The sequence below is a fragment of the Triticum aestivum genome, chromosome 5B (assembly GCF_018294505.1).
Source record: "Triticum aestivum cultivar Chinese Spring chromosome 5B, IWGSC CS RefSeq v2.1, whole genome shotgun sequence".
NCBI classification, from domain to species: domain Eukaryota; kingdom Viridiplantae; phylum Streptophyta; class Magnoliopsida; order Poales; family Poaceae; genus Triticum; species Triticum aestivum.
The window spans coordinates 147,595,434-147,615,246 of record NC_057807.1 but is presented as its reverse complement, the minus strand read 5'-3'; the positions used below and the strand labels follow the sequence as shown (position 1 = coordinate 147,615,246).

Genomic DNA, 19,813 nt, shown 5'->3' with positions numbered 1-19,813 from the left:
ATCCAGATCTGAATAAACCTTATGTTCAAGTTGTTAAACAGCAGGTTAAGATGCACCAAGAGGATCTACACGAAATTCTAGTCAAGCTACATATAAAGTTCATTTAATTCGGAGCTACGACCTAGAAGATATGAGCAAAACAAGTTAAACATGGCATTGATGCAAAAAGCACCCAAACATCAAGCAAACACCTCAAAACAAGGATGCAACATGATAATATGAAACTACATGCAAAATCAAGCAAGTTTCATATAGAGCACACTCAAAACAAAGCAACGGTGCAACACATACGCACTATACTAGTTATGACAACAATCTGTCGATAACAGCAACTAGGCATATTGCAAGCACCAAAACAACATGCTACAGCATCTCAACATAAGAAAAAAAGGCATGGACATGATGTACAGGTAAAGCATAACAAAACATGAACACTGAGCTATCTCCAGAAATCATAGGAACAAGCTCAAACACACATGGCAAGATTGCAAATAATAACAGTTACAGACTTATCAGGACATAACATCAGGTTGCAATGTTTAGAGCTATCAAACAACATGTTCCAGGAACTTAACATGGGAAACTAAGGCATGGCATGAATCTACTAATTGCATAGAACAAAAGTCCTTTACTGACCAAGAGCCAAAATGTATCAGAAGATATGATGGCACCCATGTAAACTTAGCAAGTTATATGACAGATTCATACATGGCAGGAACAACAATAAGTAGGCATGTTGATGAGCTTGTACCACTCACCACAGAGCAATACATTTCATGACAAAGCAACCAACAGTAAGAAGACATGTTTATGAATATAAGCATGGCAAGAACAAGTTCATAGGGTGCATGGATCACTAGGAAATCACATGGCAAAACTGAACTTCATGTTAATAGGCTGAAAGCAACATCATTTAGCAAGTTTGGAGCAAGATATGAACAATCTACAGCAAGCTATAAATGCAACCAGGGGCATGGATGGATAGATCATAACCATATGTACAAAACATCCTTACTAAAGTATCTCAAAATAAGCATGGATCTCTCTGTAGCATCAAGTTTACATGGCATAAAAATAACAGCAGAACAGGGACTGAAATCAGCAACATCATGAGGCCTAGTTTACATGCTTGTGCTAGTCACCACATTGATCACAAAAATACACGGAATACACCCCTGTAAAGATGGCATGGCATAGTTCAAAACATATGTAGACATCAACCTCATAGGATGCACACATCAAACATGGGAAAAATGACAAATGAGCAAGTTATAACAGTTTCAGCAGATTAACGGCAACAAGCACTCTTGCAACGATGATTCGGGCATCAAGATGAACACAAATGAACATGGTGCAATGGATTGAAATGAATTACTCGTTGAGACGAACAATTTGACATATTACACGCACGAAACGGAGCATTATGCATGGAGTTATGATGCGATGAACATGGTATGATAATGTCAAAATATACGGGACAGGCAAAAACGGGGACGGGGAAAAGTCAACCTCGGGCTGCACGGATGTCGAGGTTCGCCGGGGTTCTTGCTGGAGAGGAGGGAGGAGGCCGGAGTGCGGTGAGGACGGATCCGGCCGTGTGGCCTCCGGATCCGGCCGGATCGGGGCTGGAGGAGCAGGGGGCCGGCGAGGGCAGGAGTGGAGGAGGCGGCGCGGGCGGGAGCTCGCGGGGCGGCGGGGTCCTCCGATAACCGGTGCGGGATGCGGGAGGCCGGGCGGCGGCGCGCGGCGGCCTGCTTTGGCGGGCGTAGGCGGCGGGGCACGGCGGCGCGGGGGCGCCGCGGTGGTCCAGCGAGGCGGCGGGGAGCGGAGCTCCGGCGGAGGCGGGCGCCGGCGAGCTCGGGCCGGGAGGCACGGAGCGGGCGGCGTCGGGTGGGCCCGGCGCGGCCCGGGGCGGGCTCCCCGTGGGCCGAGCGGGCCGCGGCGGTGGGGAGGAGAGAGGAGGCACGGGGACACGTGGCAAGCCGTGATTCGTCCGGCGCGGCGGCTGGACATGTCCGGCGGCGGAGTGGACATGTCCGGCGCGCGGAGGTGGAAGAGGCTAGGGTTTGCACCCCAAATTTCGGAGAGGAAGGTGTATTTATAGGTAGAAGGAGCTAGGAGGCTCCAAATGGAGTGCGGTTTTCGGCCACGCGATCGTGATCGAACGCCCGAGAGCGTGGAGAGGAGTTGGCTGGGTTTTGGGCCACTTTGGAAGGGGTGTTGGGCTGCAACCAAAAGAGGCCTTTACGGTTACCCGGTTAACCGTTGGAGTATCAAACGACCTCCAAATGGCACGAAACTTGACAGGCGGTCTACCGGTGCTATACCAAGGCCGCTTGACAAACCTCGGTCCATTCCGAGACCGTTTAACACCTGCACACAAAAAGAGATAAGAAGGGGACGCCGGGTGACATAGGAGTGCCGGATTGCAAAACGGACAACGGGGAAAATGCTCGGATGCATGAGACGGACACGTATGCAAAATGAAATGCACATGATGACATGGCAAAATGCAACACGCAAGCAAATGACATGGCAACGACGGCGAATAACTGGAAGACACCCGGCGCATCGAATCCGGGGCGTTACAACACTCCTCCACTAACAAGAGATCTCGTCCCGAGATCTTAGGACCGAGACGGAAGGGAAAAGGGATGAGGTGAAACAAGAACTCAAGAGAAGAAGCAAAGAATCGAATCATCATGAAGAAACAAGAGACCATGGAAAGGATCGAATCATGAACTAGAGAAGATGGAATTATACTTGACGAGATGAACAACACAAAGCCTCCGGAAGAATTGGAAGAGTTAGCACCTCGGGAAGCAAGAAGAAGGATACTTGAGCTCCTTCGATTAGGATCTTGATGAACTCTTTGGAGAATGAATTAAATCATGAAGAACCACCATGAAGAACTCCGGTGACAAAAGGATGACGAGATAAAATGAAGGATGGAAGAATAAAATTAAACCTTGCGGTTATTTAGATGGAGGCTCCGATGAAATGGCTGAGGAAATTTGAACTCCGGAAAAGAAAAGATGAAACACTTAGATCCGAGAAAATCACTCATCACGAACAATCTCCAAAGAAAGAATTAATCAACTTGACCACAATGAAATGAGAATAAGAATTATGTTATGCTTATCCTCCACCAATTAAATTGATGAGAAGCAATGGATTTGCATACTACTTATTCTTGTCGAAAAAGGATTGACAAGTGACATATCGCAAACTTGAGAAGGTCTTCATGAACCACCGGTAGGATTGGGAAGAACGAATGAATTAATATGATAACCAAAGGAAAGGAGTCTGAAGGAACCACCGTGAGAATTCGAAAATGACTGATGAAAGAATCGGCGGGAAGAATTAGAAGAACCAATATGCTAGAGGGAATTTAGATGCAAAAGAACGAAGAGATCATGAGCTGATTAATGAACACTTGAACGAAGCACCGGGATAATTGGATAACGGTAGCTGAAATGATGGCCTCCGGTAAAAGAAATGTGAAAACAACTACTGACATACTCCAGATGGGTAAGTAAAGAACATCTGACAAATGACATAAATCGAGAGGATAAAATGAAGCTAGAACCACGAAACTTCTAGAGAACAGACAAGATTTAGAAGAAAAACTCGTCTTCGGTCTTCAAAAGACGATGAGAAACACCACCAAAATAATTGAGGTACTCCGGGAGAATGAAAAGCGAAGGGTTGAGCCAACAATGAAAATGATTTTGAAAGCGATCTTGGAGAAGGCATGTGACTGATGAAACTCATTCTTACGTCACACTTGAAAAGAATTTAAGAATAACCCCGGGAGAATTAGAAGAGTCAGGTAAGATCCTGGGAAAAGACCTGTGGGTTAGGGCCCACTGAAGAGATAACACCATTGGAAAGGGATGTTGAACAGATAGATGATGCACCGGAACAATTGAAATATTTGAATGAGGTGACAACCTTGAATTAATTCAAACACAGACAAATCTCCTGAGATATCTTGAACACTCTGGAAGGATAAACTGGCGAGAGGCGAACGAGAAAAGGGAAATATTTGAGCTGAGGGAAAGAATATGATCGACAACGAAGAAAACTTGAATTGTGTGCACCGGAAAAAGAAAGGGATGAAGAATGACGAACGGGACGAGAAATCACCGTTTGAAATTATTGAGGGAAGACTGAAGAGGCTCCACACGAATGGAATTGATGGTCGAATGAGACTCAAACTCTGGGAAGAAAAAGGGTGGGAGGGCGGGAAAATAAAGGCAACTTGGAAGGGGAAACCGACGAATAACTTGAAGAGAAGACATCGGTTGAAATAATTGAGGAAAGAAAGAAAAGACTTCGCACGAGTAGGAAGCATACTCGATTACGGACTCCAGTTCCGAGAGGAAGAAGGGTGGGTGGGTGGGAAAAGAAAACAACCGAGGATTGAACTCAGAGATGAAGAGGTTCGAGTCAACTTGACGAGAAATGCACCGGATGAAAAGAGCTGAGGAACAACGATCGGAAAACCAACTGCGTGATCCTAAAGAAAATTTGAAAAGGGAAGAGGAGTAATTCAAAACACCTACGTCAGGATTCCTCACCAGAGCGACGGAGGGGCTGAGGAGTAAAAAGAATTCCTACTCTCCGATAAAACTAGACACAGAAAACAGTTTTCTTCTAGACTCAACAATGACCAAACTACACGATCAATCAAGGGGGGCTCCTAGGGTCGGTCGAGGCTCTGATACCAACTTGTAACACCCTAGACAAACACACCGGTGGTCGTTACTCCTGGCGGGATCTAGACTGGCCCCATAGATCAATACTAGTCTTTTCTGCGCACTTTGTCCTCACTCGTGCGCACCCGGGAGCAACTTCCCGGTCGGTCACCCATCCTGAAACTACTCCAAGCTGAGCATGCTTAACTTTGGAGTTCTGTCCGAATGGGATCCCGGAAAAGAAGGAATTCCTTATTGATATGAGTAGTCTATCATCCCTAATAAGCCAGGCTATTACATACACCCCCACTCAGAGGAACCCACGTCCTCGTCGGGCCACAGGAACGTTCCCTCTTGGCACAACCGTCTGTGCATCCAGTCTGGTACATGTGCCATGCCGTGTGCCACAACGGGTCACAAACGTCATGAACAACATGACCGCGCACCTGTCCGCAACCATCCGTGTAACCGCGAGGGTCGTCTCTGATACCAACTTGTCACGCCCAATATGCGACCCTATCCAAAAGGAACTTGAAGGTCCCACCAAGGATAGACCCGCCTATTGAAACGCTTTTGCAAGGTGGATATCATTACATCAACATTACATAATAGATGGGGATACATACAAAAGGCATACAATGCCACACGAATACAACATCACAAAATACATAAGAGCAACATCCGACTACGGATGAAACATAAACAGAAACTCAAACGACATCCACCCTGCCAGCCCAGGCTGCCGACCTGGAACCTATCCCCTGCTCAAAGAAGAAGCAGAAGAAGAACTCCAAAACAAGCAAACCTCACTCTCGCGTCATGATCATCGCATAACCTGTACCTGCAACTGTTCTTGTAGTAATCTGTGAGCCACGAGGTCTACCGGTGCTATACCAAGGCCGCTTGACAAACCTCGGTCCATTCCGAGACCGTTTAACACCCGCACACGAAAAGAGATAAGAAGGGGACGCCGGGTGACATAGGAGTGCCGGATTGCAAAACGGACAACGGGGAAAATGCTCGGATGCATGAGACAAACACGTATGCAAAATGAAATGCACATGATGACATGGCAAAATGCAACACACAAGCAAATGACATGGCAACGATGGCGAATAACTGGAAGACACCCGGCGCATCGAATCCGGGGCATTACAATCCCCAATCTTAGGCTCTTGCCACTCCTTATTCCATAGTCCATCGAAACTTCACCCAAAACTTGAAAACTTCACAACACAAAACCTAACAGAAAACTCGTAAGCTTCGTTAGTATAACAAAGCAAATCACCACTTAGGTACTATTATGAACTCATTCTAAATTTATATTGGTGTTATCTCTACTGTATTCCAACTTCTCCATGGTTCATACTCTCCGATACTACCCATAGATTCATCAAAATAAGCAAACAACACGATGAAAACAGAATCTGTCAAAAACAAAACAGTATGTAGTAATCTGGAAACTTTCCATACTTCTGTAGCTCAAATAGTTCTGAAAAGTTAGGACAACCTGGGAAATTTCTATATCAATATACTGTAACAAATTCAGAATTTTTTGATGCTCCAGTGATTTTTAACAATTCTGTGACTGGGCGCAGAAGTTTCTGTTTTTGGACAGAAATGAATCAACTATCATCCACACTATCCCAAAGGCTTTACTTGGCACTTTATTGAAACAAAGCTATAAAACATGATTGCCACATAAGCTTAATCATGTGAACATGCAAAAACAGTAGGGGTAAATATTGGGTTGTCTCCCAACAAGCGATTTTCTTTAATGACTTTCTAGCTAGGCATGATGATTTCAGTGATGCTCGCATAAAAGTAAAGAACTGAAACGCAAAGAGAGCATCATGAAACATATGTGGCAAGCACATTTAAGTCCAATCCACTTCCTATGCATAGGCATTTGTGAGCAAACAACTTATGGGAACAAGAATCAACTAGCATAGTAAGGCAAAAGAAGCATGACTTCAAAACTTTCAACACATAGAGAGGAAACTTGATATTATTGAGATATGTAAAAGCATATGTTCCTCTCTCATAATAATTTTTAGTGGCATCATGAGTGAATTCAACAATATAACCATCACATAAAGCATTACTTTCATGATCCATAAGCATAGAAATTTTACTACTCTCCACATAAGAAAAACTCTTCTCATTCGGAATAGGGGAGTATCATAAGAAACTCGAATACTATAAATTGTTTCCACATTAAAAGAATAATGTTCAAAAAAAGGGTAATCATAATTATGACAAGCCTTATAATTATAATCATCACTACTTTTTATAACATAAGTGTTATCACAATAATCATCATAAGTAGCAACTTTGTTCTGATCATAATCAATTGAAACCTCTTCCAAGATAGTGGAATCATTACTAAATAAAGTCATGACCTCTCCAAATCCACTTTTATCATTATAACAAGATTCAACACCCTCCAAAATAGTGGGATAATTATTATCTAAAGTTGAACTCTTTCAAACCCACTTTCATAAATATTGCAATCATCATAAGTAGGAGGCATGCTATAATCATAATAAATTTGCACATCAAAACTTGGGGGACTAAAAATACCATCTTCATTAAACATAGCATCCCCAAGCTTGGGATAAACATTAATTGTAGCGAACAAACTGTCAAACATGTCATTCTCATCAACCATAGCATCCCCAAGCTTGTGGCTTTGCATATCATAAGCATAATCATTCTCATCATTAATAGTATGGATAGCACCAATAATATAGCAATTATTATCATCACAATTTTCTAAGTTGGTGCCAAAAAGATTCTCAAGATTATAACAAGTATCATTGCATTACCAATCATAATCATCACAATGATTAATAGGCATAACAATAATAGGAGCAACATCATTTGGGAGGGATACCTTTTTACCTTTGCTTCTCCGTCTTTTCTTTTTCTTCTTCACATCATGTGTGGGTTTGATCACCTTTTTAGAGCTCCTTATTGATGAGATTGGTTGAATAAAAAGCTCCACCTCGTTACCTGATTCATCATAAGAAAAACTAGGAGAATATTGGGAAACCTCTTCCCCTTCATTAGTATTCTCGTCATCTTCTATTTGTTTTCTTGTCTTTAAGTAATTAGCAATATAAGGATTCTCAATGCAATTTACCGCACAATACATATAAATTTCCTCTAGATGAAAATCAAGAAATCTCTTAAGGTTATATTCTGGAATACCCTTAGTTATACATTTCATTTCTTCATATCCCAGAAGCAAACTAAGTTCATTATGATGCGCAAGGGAAATCAAGACATCACAATTTTTAGACATGACTCGATCATGAAACAATTTGCATTGGAGATTTAAATGATCACGTTCATTGCAAAGTTCACAAGGATGGCAAGGGAAATTAATTTTTTTAGCACAAACATCTAGCCTCTCTTGCAACCATTTAGTTTCTAAATACTTATGCCTATTGCAAAATCTATCTTTCCTTTTTGGTATGTAACTGCAAACTCTATGCACTCCACAAAAATTGACATGCTTATAAGAAACATTTTTATCATGACTAGTGCAATCATCATTAGTACTATGGATATTCAAAGAATTCATACTAACAACATTGCAATCATGCTCATCATTCAGATATTTAGTGCCAAACATTTTATTGACTTCTTCTTCTAGCACTTGAGCACAATTTTCCTTTCCATCATTTTCATGAAAGACATTAAGAAGATGAAGCATATGAGGCAACCTCAATTCCATTTTTTTGTAGTTTTCTTTTATAGACTAAACTAGTGATAAAACAAGAAACTAAAAGATTCAGTTGCAAGATCTAAAGACATACCTTCAAGCACTCACCTCCCCGGCAATGGCGCCAGAAAAGAGCTTGATGTCTACTACGCAACCTTCTTCTTGTAGACTCGTGTTGGGCCTCCAAGAACAGAGTTTTCTAGGACAGTAGCAAATTTCCCTCAAGTGGATGACCTAAGGTTTATCAATCTGTGGGAGGTGTAGGATGAAGATGGTCTCTCTCAAACAACTCTCCAACCAAATAACAAAGAGTCTCTTGTGTCCCCAACACACCCAATACAATGGTAAATTGTATAGGTGCACTAGTTCGGCGAACAGATGGTGATACAAGTGTAATATGGATGGTAGATATAGGTTTTTGTAATCTGAAAATATAAAAACAGTAAGGTAGCAAGTGGTAAAAGTGAGAGAAAACGCTATTGCAATGCTTGAAAACAAGGCCTAGGGTTCATACTTTCACTAGCGCAAGTTCTCTCAACAATGATAACATAATTATATCATATGGCAATCCCTCAACGTGCGACAAAAGTCACTCCAAAGTTCCTATCGCGGAGAACATAAGATGAAATTGCTTGTAGGGTACAAAACCACCTCAAAGTTATTCTTTCCGATCAATCCATTGAGCTATAGATATAAGTGCCACAAACAGCCCTAGAGTTCGTAGTAAAGTAACACCATATGACACATCTCAATCAACCCTAGTGTCACCTAGATACTCCAATGTCACCACAAGTATTCGTGGGTCAATTATATGATATGCATCAAACAACTTCAAATTCATAATATTCAATCCAACACAAAGAACCTCAAATAGTGCCCCAAGATTTCTACCGGAGAAACAAGGACGAAAATGTTCATCAACCCCTATGCATAGATTACCCCAATGTCACCTCGGGAATCCATGAGTTGAGTGCCAAAACATACATCAAGTGAATAAACACCCCATTGTCACCACAGGTATCCCACACAAGACATACATCAAGTGTTCTCAAATCCATAATAGTATTCAATCCGATAATAGTGCAACCTCAAAGGTAAAACTCAATTCATCACAATAAGGTAGATGGAGAGAAACACCATATGATTCAACTATAGTAGCAAAGCTCACGGTACATTAAGATCGTGCCAAATCAAGAACACGAGAGAGAGAGAGAGAGAGAGAGAGAGAGATCAAACACATAGCTACTGGCACATACCCACAGCCCCGAGGGTGAACTACTCCCTCCTCGTCATGGAGGTTGCCAGGATGATGAAGGTGGCCACTGGTGATGGTTTCCCCCTCCGGCAGGGTGCCGGAACGGGCTCTTGATTGGTTTTTCGTGGCTACAAAGGCTTGCGGCAGAACTCCCGATCTAGGTTTATTTCTGGAGGTTTTGGGATTTATAGGAGGTGTTGGCATCGGGGACAAGTCAAGGGGGCCCACGAGGCGATGACAAGCCAGGGGGCGCGCCCTGGGGGGCCACCCTTGTGGTTGCCTCGGGACTCCTCTCTGATATCTTTTTGTTCCAGTATTTTTTATATTTTCCAATTCTTCGTAAATTTTCAGCTCGTTCCGAGAACTTCTATTTCTACACACAAAAAAGACACCACGGTAGTTCTACTGAAAACAACATTAGTCCGGGTTAGTTCTAATCAAATCATACCAAAATCATATAGAATTGTTGTAAACATGGCATGAATACTTCATAAATTATAGATACGTTGGAGACGTATCAACATTCAAGTTGTTCGTGGCATCGAACTCATCATTGTTGTTGTAGACCGGAGGGGGTGCTTTGCCTATCCATCACAAGACGCGAGTAGAGGTGAGTAGGAAATGAGATTAACAATACCAAGTTACCATTTCCCAAAGTTGAGGATGTATCCTATTTCACTCAATGTGAAATGAAAGAATAGTGGAATTGGTACCAGACTTGTTCACTCACACCTACAAAGTAAAGCTTATGGAGTAGCTTGGTGAGGATAGTGGCACAAAAAATTGATGCAAAATGTTAGCAAGAGTCAATAATGTTGAAAGAGATTCACAAATTCGCAAGTGAAACAAGTAGAACAATAGCAATATGTGGCACATAGAAACACACACACAGATAGATAAACGGGGTCGCGCAACCAAGGAATGAGCACAAAATGTGGAATCCACGGAAAACGCTCGTGTTGCACAACTCAAGAGAGACGCTAGCACGATTGCTCTATAGGCGGATACGACACTTGTGGACAACCTATAAGATGCAAAATGTATCAACTTTCTATCCCAAGTATGCTACGTATGTATGGTTCCTAGTGTTTCTTTCGATGATCCAAGATGATCGGATATGACAATCTTATATGCAATATGGTATTCTAAGGCTATTGCTTACAAGCTTGTTTGATCTTTCTCTTTGCATAAAAGCTTATTCTTTTTTTATATGGCCACAATGCGAAATGCACAAACCAAGATAGCAATTATATATATGCCGGAACAAACTTGTGGCACAAGAGATGATATGATGATACCAATATGATACGGTATGTATGCAATGGAAGGTGTAGACCAATGATCACTAATGTGCACAAGTAACATTGCCAGCAATACTCAAATAGATAGTCTCGATAGGCAAGTGACGCAAAATAGACTAGGGGTTAACAATGCAATTGCAAGGAGAATGTACAATGACGGGATACCACAATACCAAGATGATATGGAGGTTACCGTCCATGGCGATGATGAGTGGCGGTGTTCTTGATGTAGATACCAAGATGATGTAGACCCGTCCCTAATTAGACGAAACACCTTAGGAAAAGGAAAAAACCACTAACTAAAAATCTCAAGTGTCAAATGTCAAAATGGTGGTAGCATAATGCGGCGGTGGTGTTGCTGAAGCTCAATGGGATTGTGGAAACGCAATGATGGGTTATGCGAGTAGGCAATGCGGAAGTGGAGTTGTTGGGTTATGCGTGTAGAAGTTGAGGTCACCGTCCCTAAGTAGCCGTAACACCATAGGAGACATAACTCACAACACAAACAAAATTGGGTTAAGTTGGGATGGTGGAAGTGTATGGTAGGCAAGCCTATGCGGAAGTTATGATGGTCGTTGATGAAGAAGCAACCGTCCCTAAGTAGCTGAAACACCTTAGGAGACTCGAATCACTACTCAAGCAACCACTAATGATATATGGATCAAATGGGTTACGTTGCGGAAGTCGGTGGTGATATGCGGATGATGTGGTGAAGGACCTAGGCAAAGATGCCAAAGTTCCAAAGATTTGATGGAGTCAGTCCAATGATGTTGGTGGTATTTTTGTGGGATGGGGGGTGTCAAGATCTTCAAAACGAGCTAAAGAACCTCAAAATCGGAGTTTGGATGAATTAGTTATGGCCAAAACAAAAATCAGCCGAAGTTGATATCTACATGTGTTGGACGTCCGAGAAACGTCGGAAGTCCGCTGGGCAAAACGGACGTCCGGAAAAGACCGGAAATCCGATATTTTAGTTCTGGATCGGGGGTGTCGGACATCCGGTAAATGTCGGATGTCATGTGGTTCCGGGGGCTCGGACGTCCAAGAAAACGTCGGTTGTCCGGTGTGTCTGGGTCAACGCGAGATTCGAGTTTCGTGACGCGATTTTGGGCGGAAATTGGAGATTTTGGGGTCAAAATTGATGAGATTTCGTGGATGGGAAGAGGGGAAACCTGGGGAGATCCTAGACCCACTTGAAACCAAGCAAATCCATGGATCAAAATCAACAAAACATCATCAAACCAACAAATCACAAAAAATGGGGCTATTTTTCGTGGGGATTTTCGAAATTGGACAAGAACACAACAAAACAAGGCTAGAAAACAAGGGCAGGGGCTTCAAATTTGTGATCAACATGGCTCATGATACCAAGATGATGTAGGGTAGAACCCTAGGTGCCCGATCTTTCACGATTGGAGGGGATCTCGCGAAGAACACGAGAGGAAACACTCAAGAACAAGTCCAATCACACATCCACTAGACAATCAAACACATAAGATTCACAAGTCATGTACAACAAAGGGAAAGATACTAGGTAAAGTTCATCTCCAAGAGGAGGTCTTGATGATATCCTAGACGGATCTTCCCGTGAGGGGCCTTGATTGATGATATCCCGCAGGATCTTCTCACATGGAGGTCTTGAACTCCATGGGAGTGGTAGTCTCTCTCTCTCTCTCTCTCTCTCTCTCTCTCAAGAGTATAGGTAGGTAGGAGCAAAGCTCACATACAAATGAGCTATCACTTTGCTAACCCTAGAAAGGAGGTGCAGGTGATCTATTTATAGTCTAAGCCACGAAGGGGTAAGTGGGAGAGAGAGATAAGGCCAAAGGCCCGCTGCGCACAGGCAGTGTCGGACGTCCGGTCGCTTGTAGGGGTCCAGACGTCCGGAGGGCGTCAGACTTCCGACGTTTTGGCTCTGGACAGGTGGCGTCGGATTTCCGGGAGGCGTCGGTCGTCCAGTCGCTAGGACTTGTCGGTCGTCCGGCCGCTGTAGCACGTGTTGGTTGTAGCTCTTTTGGCTGGTGAAGTCTCCAGGCGTTGGACATCAGGAGGTCGTCGGTCGTCCGGAGGTCATCGGACATCCGAGAGTTGTAGCTTGTAGCAGCTCTGTTTCTTCCGTCTTCGCTTCCACACTTCCCTCGCGGATGGTGTAGTTGTTCCTTGGCGCTTACACTCCTCCTCATCGTCCGTAGCGTTCCAACAATACCTATATATGCACATGAGTAGAGTGTCAAGTAGTATACTATCCTTGAAGGGGTCAAGCGAGCATGTATAAAGGAGATGATTCACCTTTCGGTATGTGAAGTAGATGTCGCATGTGTCACTCGCCAAACGGACTCTTGACATGGTGATGTTCGTAGGATGCTCCTCATCAAGACCTTAGTGGCTACATCCACCAACCGTTATCTCAAAGATAATGTTGATTGTGTTATCCAGATGCAAACATGTTACATAGTAAGTAATATCACTATATTGCTAATCTTGTAAGTCAAATCATGTGACAACCTCGTTGATTTGTTTGTGAAGTCTCTACCAAGTTCAACATTCCACAAACATGTTCATAGAATTGGTATTTGACGACCTCAAGATATGCAAGTATCAGGGGGAGTATGTTCCTGAATTACTCCTATTCAAAGCACCATATTGTACTCTCTTTTTCCTTTATGAGTTTACTTTTTACAGGTTGTCATGAAGGTTTTTAATGAGGTAATATCAACATGAGATTATATTTCATACTTTCTATTTTCCCACCGAGGTTTTTAAGTAAGTATACACGACAAATTTATTGTCCTCTAAACTCTATGGATTTCCCATGTTGAGTTAAAGAGACAATTATCATGATATATCATATCATTTTTTCTTATATTTCTCCCACTAGGTTTTAAAGGAGTTTTCAACGGCATATTAGATTGCACTCTTTTCCCTTATGAGATTTCTCACGAAGTTTCTCATAAAAGGTTTTTAACGAGGCGACATATGCAAATACTTTCTTTTTCCTCATTGGGTTTTTAAAGGAAAGTATACAAAGCATATTTATTGTTCTCCAAATTCACCAATGAGTTTTCTCCTTCTTCAAAGGTTTTTCTCATATGAGTTATCAAGGAGTCGGTAATCATAATATGTTGCATCATTTTCTCCTTATTATTTTTCCACTGTTAAAGGAGTTTTAGCAACATATCAGGACTATTGTCCTCATATTTTTTCCACAGGATGTTTGGGGGAGACTCTCAAGATTTTACAAAGGATTTCTCAAGATGGAAGATGAATATACAAGACACCTTTAATGATGTTCAAGAAGCCTTCAATGACGATCAATAAGCGATGTTATACAAGGAGGAGTGTTAGGAATAAATTAGCACATGTCTATTGTTAATTAGCACTCACTAATTAATGAAATGTCATTAGCAAATGGTGTGTCCAACCCTGAAGAGTCATGCCCCTTCTCTCTATATATTGTAAAAAGGCACATGTTCTGGAGGGATGCAATAGAAACTGGGACTAATCGTCCATTCACTTTCAATCTCATTTTACTCTAACATGTCCTATCTCCAATGGAGCATGCCGTTCGGAAGGTTCGGGCGCCGCCAAAAGTGAAGTTCTTCTTGTGGTTGGCAATTCAAGATTGCATTTGGACGACCGATAGACTTGTCAAAAAAGGGTGGCCAAACTGACATTTGCCCGCTTTGCAAAAGGATGGAAGAATCCGGTAATCACATATTCTTCCAATGTCGGTACACGATCTGGAAGTTGATTATTGACAAGCTCCAACTGGTGAGCACGGATACATCTTTGTGGCATCTTGAGCACAATGTGGGCCAATCGTTTTAGGGCCATGGCTTCCTTAACCATGCTTGTGCCTTGGTCGATTTGGAACGAGAGAAACACTCGGGTCTTCTAGCACAAGAGTACCCCCTCCCCCAATCTTGCTTAACATGGTCATCAACAAAATGAAGTTTTGGGTCACAACAGGTGCCGAGAAATTAGGGTCATTTTGTTGGGAGAATAATCTCGATGTATGTGTTTCCTAACTCAAACTCTATTCTCTCCTAATTAATATACCGGGCAAATCTTTTTCATCGGTTTCAAAAAAAATTAATGACGCGAACAAAATTGATGCTAAAGCCTTGCTGCAACAAGATCGCTTCAAGATAATGCCACTCTACAGGATTGTACCTAGCTTACTGCACGTGAATAATCCTTCCCTTTCTTCCATCTTCTCATAGAGTGAACACTTCCAAATGCAGAGTGAACACTTTCAATGCAACAAGAACATCTCCACGACTGGTCTTTGCAAACCCACTGGATAGTTGCAGGTATCATGCTCCAGTAGCTTTGTACAAAGAAGTGTAAGCAAAATACCTACTTTGCCAGACAACAACCACTGTCTATAGAATGTACAGTAACACGCCACACACTTCTAGAAGACAAATTGGGCAATACATACACTCTCTCTGAATAAGCGTGTATAGCAGTGACTAAAAGGATGTACATTTCACTGATAAAAATCACAAATGAGTTAGGTGACCAAACTGCATCGCGTGATCAAAAGAAAACAAGCTTCCGCGCACCATCAACAACCTGAAAAGGGCACGGAAGAAAAGTGTCAAGACAAGGCCCAACACCAATCAAAATAACGTGCACCAGAGTAGAACTATGGTGATCATAGAATAAAACAAATAAGAAGTCACAATTGAAGTTTTGTTCGAAATTATATCCCCGTCATCAATTTTCACTTCATACTTTCTGATAGTTCACGAAATCAAACACTGCAGTAGCACTTCTCATTACAGACTTTACAAAAGAAGTATGCGGAAATGAAGCCGGTCTCTTCTGTTCCTCATATTGGGCCCCTTATAAGAAGAAAAGAGATTGGAAATTATAATGAAGAACGAAACTCTGACCATTATAATGCATTTCTTATCTGCAGTGTTCATTTATGTTCCTTCAGAATAGTTAAACATCCGAAAAATGAAAACCAATCCTACTTAGACTTAGACAGGCGGTGGCTACTTAACAGTACAGTTTTTCATCTGTTTACACTACCAGATAACACAATCACATAGGAAATGGAAGACCCTGAGTATGATTCAGTGAGTATTCATACTTACACGCTGAAGGTTGCAAGGGCACATACGATGATTTACCCCATCTGCCACTGTACAATCAAAAGCTCAGAAGATAAGTATCCAACAGAGAAATGAATCTCACAAGGTTAAACTTTAGGTCCAACGTAGACACATAGTCACTACTTAAGTAGGATAAAATACCTTCAGAACCGGCTCTCCTTGGTTTGATGATGTCTTGGCCTCCTTCATAGCTTTAATCTGTGCTCGTGCTGCTCGTCCAGCAGCTGACTTTTCATATTCCTGCTGCCTGAAGGTTAAAAAAACTAAATTGTGACCACGCTACTTCAGGTTGAGTTAATAAAGTATGAAGAGTCCAAAGTTGTAATAGGACTTTGATTGACAACAGACACCATTGGAGCTTACCAACATATCTGATGTAAGCTATCAAAGAATCATTATACAAACATAAGAAAAAATACATGGCGGTAAGGGAGGGGGAGGGGGTCTGAAGCTGATGTACCGCACATAGATGTTGGAAAGAAATATGTCTGTAAACTGAAAGACCAAATGAACTGGTAGATGTTGTTAAGTGATGTAAGTGCATGATCTAAACAGAACAAGATATTGCATGACATAAACTTCCTGAAAAACGAACTTATTCATTTCAACAACAACAGTAATGACTCGAAAGCAACCGTTGACCAACACAAACAAGCATACTATACCATAATAAAACCAAACAAAGTTTTTTCTGATAGAAAAACCCAGAAATCTTGAACATTTATACTTGACGGCTGCATCCTGAACTTTATTCACAAGCAGAAAGTACACAAGGAGAATGGAACCTTTGCATTACCACACAATTCTGATAATCCAATTATACCTAATCAATCCAACTTAAATCTAGAACCAGATCTGGAAATACATCTTCTGAAATTAGTTGCAGTATCCAGCACAATCATTTTACAAAACAATAGGTGATTTCTGGAACAGGTTGTGACAAACCAGAATCACAACTCCAGGAGGAGATGAAGAGCCAAAGATGGAATTAGTCAGCAGAATGTTTGAACAATCGGAGCGGCTTGGAATCTGAATGGTCAGACACATATAATTGCTACTCTTAAGACTTCAATGAGATGGTTGAACCGCCTTATGATAAGTACAATGAGTGGAAAAACACTTGTTGCAGTACAATCTGTTAAGTGTACATGCCGATGTGGTTGATAGAGCAGTCTGAAAATTTGAAGACAGATAAATTGCAGATACCACAATGATGTCATCATAGGAACCATTGCTTGAGAAGTCAAGGTAGTACAGAAAACAAAGATCAGTAAGTGCTGATGGTAAGTTTCCTCCAGTGAGGCCATTGTTGTACTACCTCCGATCCATAATAAGTGTCGCAGTTTTGAACTAACTCCAGTTCAAAATTGCGACAATTATTTTGGATCGGAGGGCGTAGATAACAAGAGAACAAAGAGAGGTTAGGATTCTCTGCATACTGGACAAGAAAATGGAATTTGTCCAGACAGGCTGTTGTTACATACATAATACAGCATCGCAAAGACAGAGGCAGAGTTCCAGTGAGTACATTTTATAGACAGGCCTAGCATCAATATTTGGGAAGAATTCGGCCTATCTCAAAAGGAATGTAGCCAGATAGTGTACATGGCCATGCAGTTGTATCAATGATGCAGACCAACTAATTCAGTACAGGACAGAGCAGGAATTCAGCTCCGCAAGCTCTGCAGGAACGTTGCCATTCAGCAAATTGTCTTACAGCCTGCCTCCGCTTATTCCTAACCCGTCTATCCTTCCTCCAGCAGCTGTCTGCGCAAGACATCGTCTGGCTCTAAAAATAAACGAGTAGAAGAGAGCACGCCATTTTTGGACAAGAAATGTCTGAGTAGTGCGGTGCGATTCAAGAAGGGGCCAACTCCATCCGGTTCCATGAATTGCTTCAGGGAAAACATTTCGATCCAACCTGGTGAACTCTGGCAGTCTCGAAACCGATCCGATCCGATAAACCCTGAACCCAATCCGGCAAGAATCAGGGCATCCCACCAAGAAACCAGGGCGACACGGAGCATCGTCGGGATTATACCGCGTTGAACGGCCGAATTCTTCGCTCCTACTATCCAACAACCAAACCTACCTGATCGGCGCGATGAGTTCGAACCAACAAACTAGGATCAGGATTTGAGATCCTTGGAGCAGAAGGCGGCGGTTACCTCTTCTGGGCGGCCTCGGCGGCCCTTGCGCGGGCCTCCTGCGCCTCGAGGCGGTCGGCCTCCGCCCGCTGCTCCTTCTGCGCCGCCCCGAAGCATCCGCACTGCCCCATCGTCAACTCCCTCCCCCTTCGTTGGTCCTTGGCTACTTCGCACCAGCCGCGTGCTTGGATTGCTGGTTTCTTTTGCGTTTCTGCTTTGGGATATGCGATGATGTGCACAAGAAGATCCGGCGAAAAGGAAGAGGAGCTTTTGGAGATTCTAGAAAGCTTAGGAGGGCCTGCAAGTCAGCCTTTCTTTTTAACACAAACAGTTTTATTCAGATAAGAACGATGCAACTGCAGTTTAACATGACAGACTTTGGAAAAATAAGAGCTAACTCGCACAACCCGAAACGGACGTCCGTTTTGATCTCTTTCGTTGGTTTGGGCGGCAATGGGATCGCCCATGTCCGCTTGGGCCCGTTGTGGTGTCGGTGCGTCCAATGAACGGCCGCACCCCATATCATGCAGGATTTACGTGATATAAAAAAATCGCAAAAACTAAAAGAAATGCCAAAAATAAAAATAAACGCAAACATAAAAACATAATTAAACAGTCTTCACAGGCGCAGAACGGCCCGTTCCACTGTTCTTAACATAAACATAATTAACATAAAAAAACAAAAGAAAAGCACCGCCCCGCGCGCTGCTGCCGTGCCCGTCGCCGTCTCCTCACGCGTCGCCATTGTTGTCCTCGTCGCCAGTAAGGTCGATGTAGAGCGGCGGCGTCCAGAGGTGGGCCGGTCCCTGGAAGGCTGGAGGCTCCTGGAACGTGGGAGGCGCCTGCACCATCTCACCCCGTGGCAACATCTCATGCTCCGGTGACCGCGGCGGTGTAGGGCACCAGTTCACGGCCACCACGCCGTTGGCCATGTCCGCGACCGTGCACGACCAGTTCCACCGCTGGCCCACCAGGGCCGGGTGGAACGCGGCGACGGACTGCTCCTCCAGCACCTCCTCCCTCATCTCCAGCTCCGACACGGACACGTCGCCGGCCGCAGAGAAGGCAATCATGGTGTGCAGGCCCTCCCATTGACGTTCATCGTGCATGTTCATGGAGTCTTTCATGACACGTTGAAGAAGTCGGGCCTCCTCCTCCTCTGTCATGCAAAGAGGTGGTGGTGGCGACGGAGAGGGCAAAGGCGACGGCGTCGGCGTGATGCCGCACACCTGGGGAGGGCTCGGAGCATGCGCGCGACGCTCTGGGCGTGGCCGCTGCGGCCCCGATGAGGTGCCGGCAAAGAAGTACGCGCGCCGCGTGTCATGATCGTCCCGAAACCATGTGTCCCATAGGCCGGAGTCGACGGCGTACCTGAGGTCGTAGAACAGGTCGTCTGGCAGGAGGCGGCGGCGGCTTTTGATCTCCTTGCGGCGGGCACGCCCACTCGTCAGGACCGGCGGGATCGGCACCGGATCCGCGGACAGATGCCAGTTAATGTCGCTCCGGGGGAGCGGCGTCCTCGTCTCCCAATAATGACGGCAAACATCCGCGTGG

At 43.5% G+C, this 19,813-nt stretch overlaps 1 protein-coding gene across 1 annotated transcript; it reads right to left on the bottom strand.

Annotated features, from left to right (window-relative positions):
- Positions 1 to 15,245: 15,245 nt before the first annotated feature.
- Positions 15,246 to 18,570, bottom strand: LOC123110878 (uncharacterized). Its single transcript, XM_044531515.1, has 4 exons — positions 18,281 to 18,570; positions 16,254 to 16,359; positions 16,095 to 16,141; positions 15,246 to 15,564 (listed from the first exon to the last, which is right to left on the bottom strand). Exons 1-3 carry the CDS (start codon positions 18,388 to 18,390, stop codon positions 16,127 to 16,129), a joined length of 231 nt encoding a protein of 76 aa, XP_044387450.1. The 5' UTR covers positions 18,391 to 18,570; the 3' UTR covers positions 15,246 to 15,564; positions 16,095 to 16,126.
- Positions 18,571 to 19,813: the final 1,243 nt, after the last annotated feature.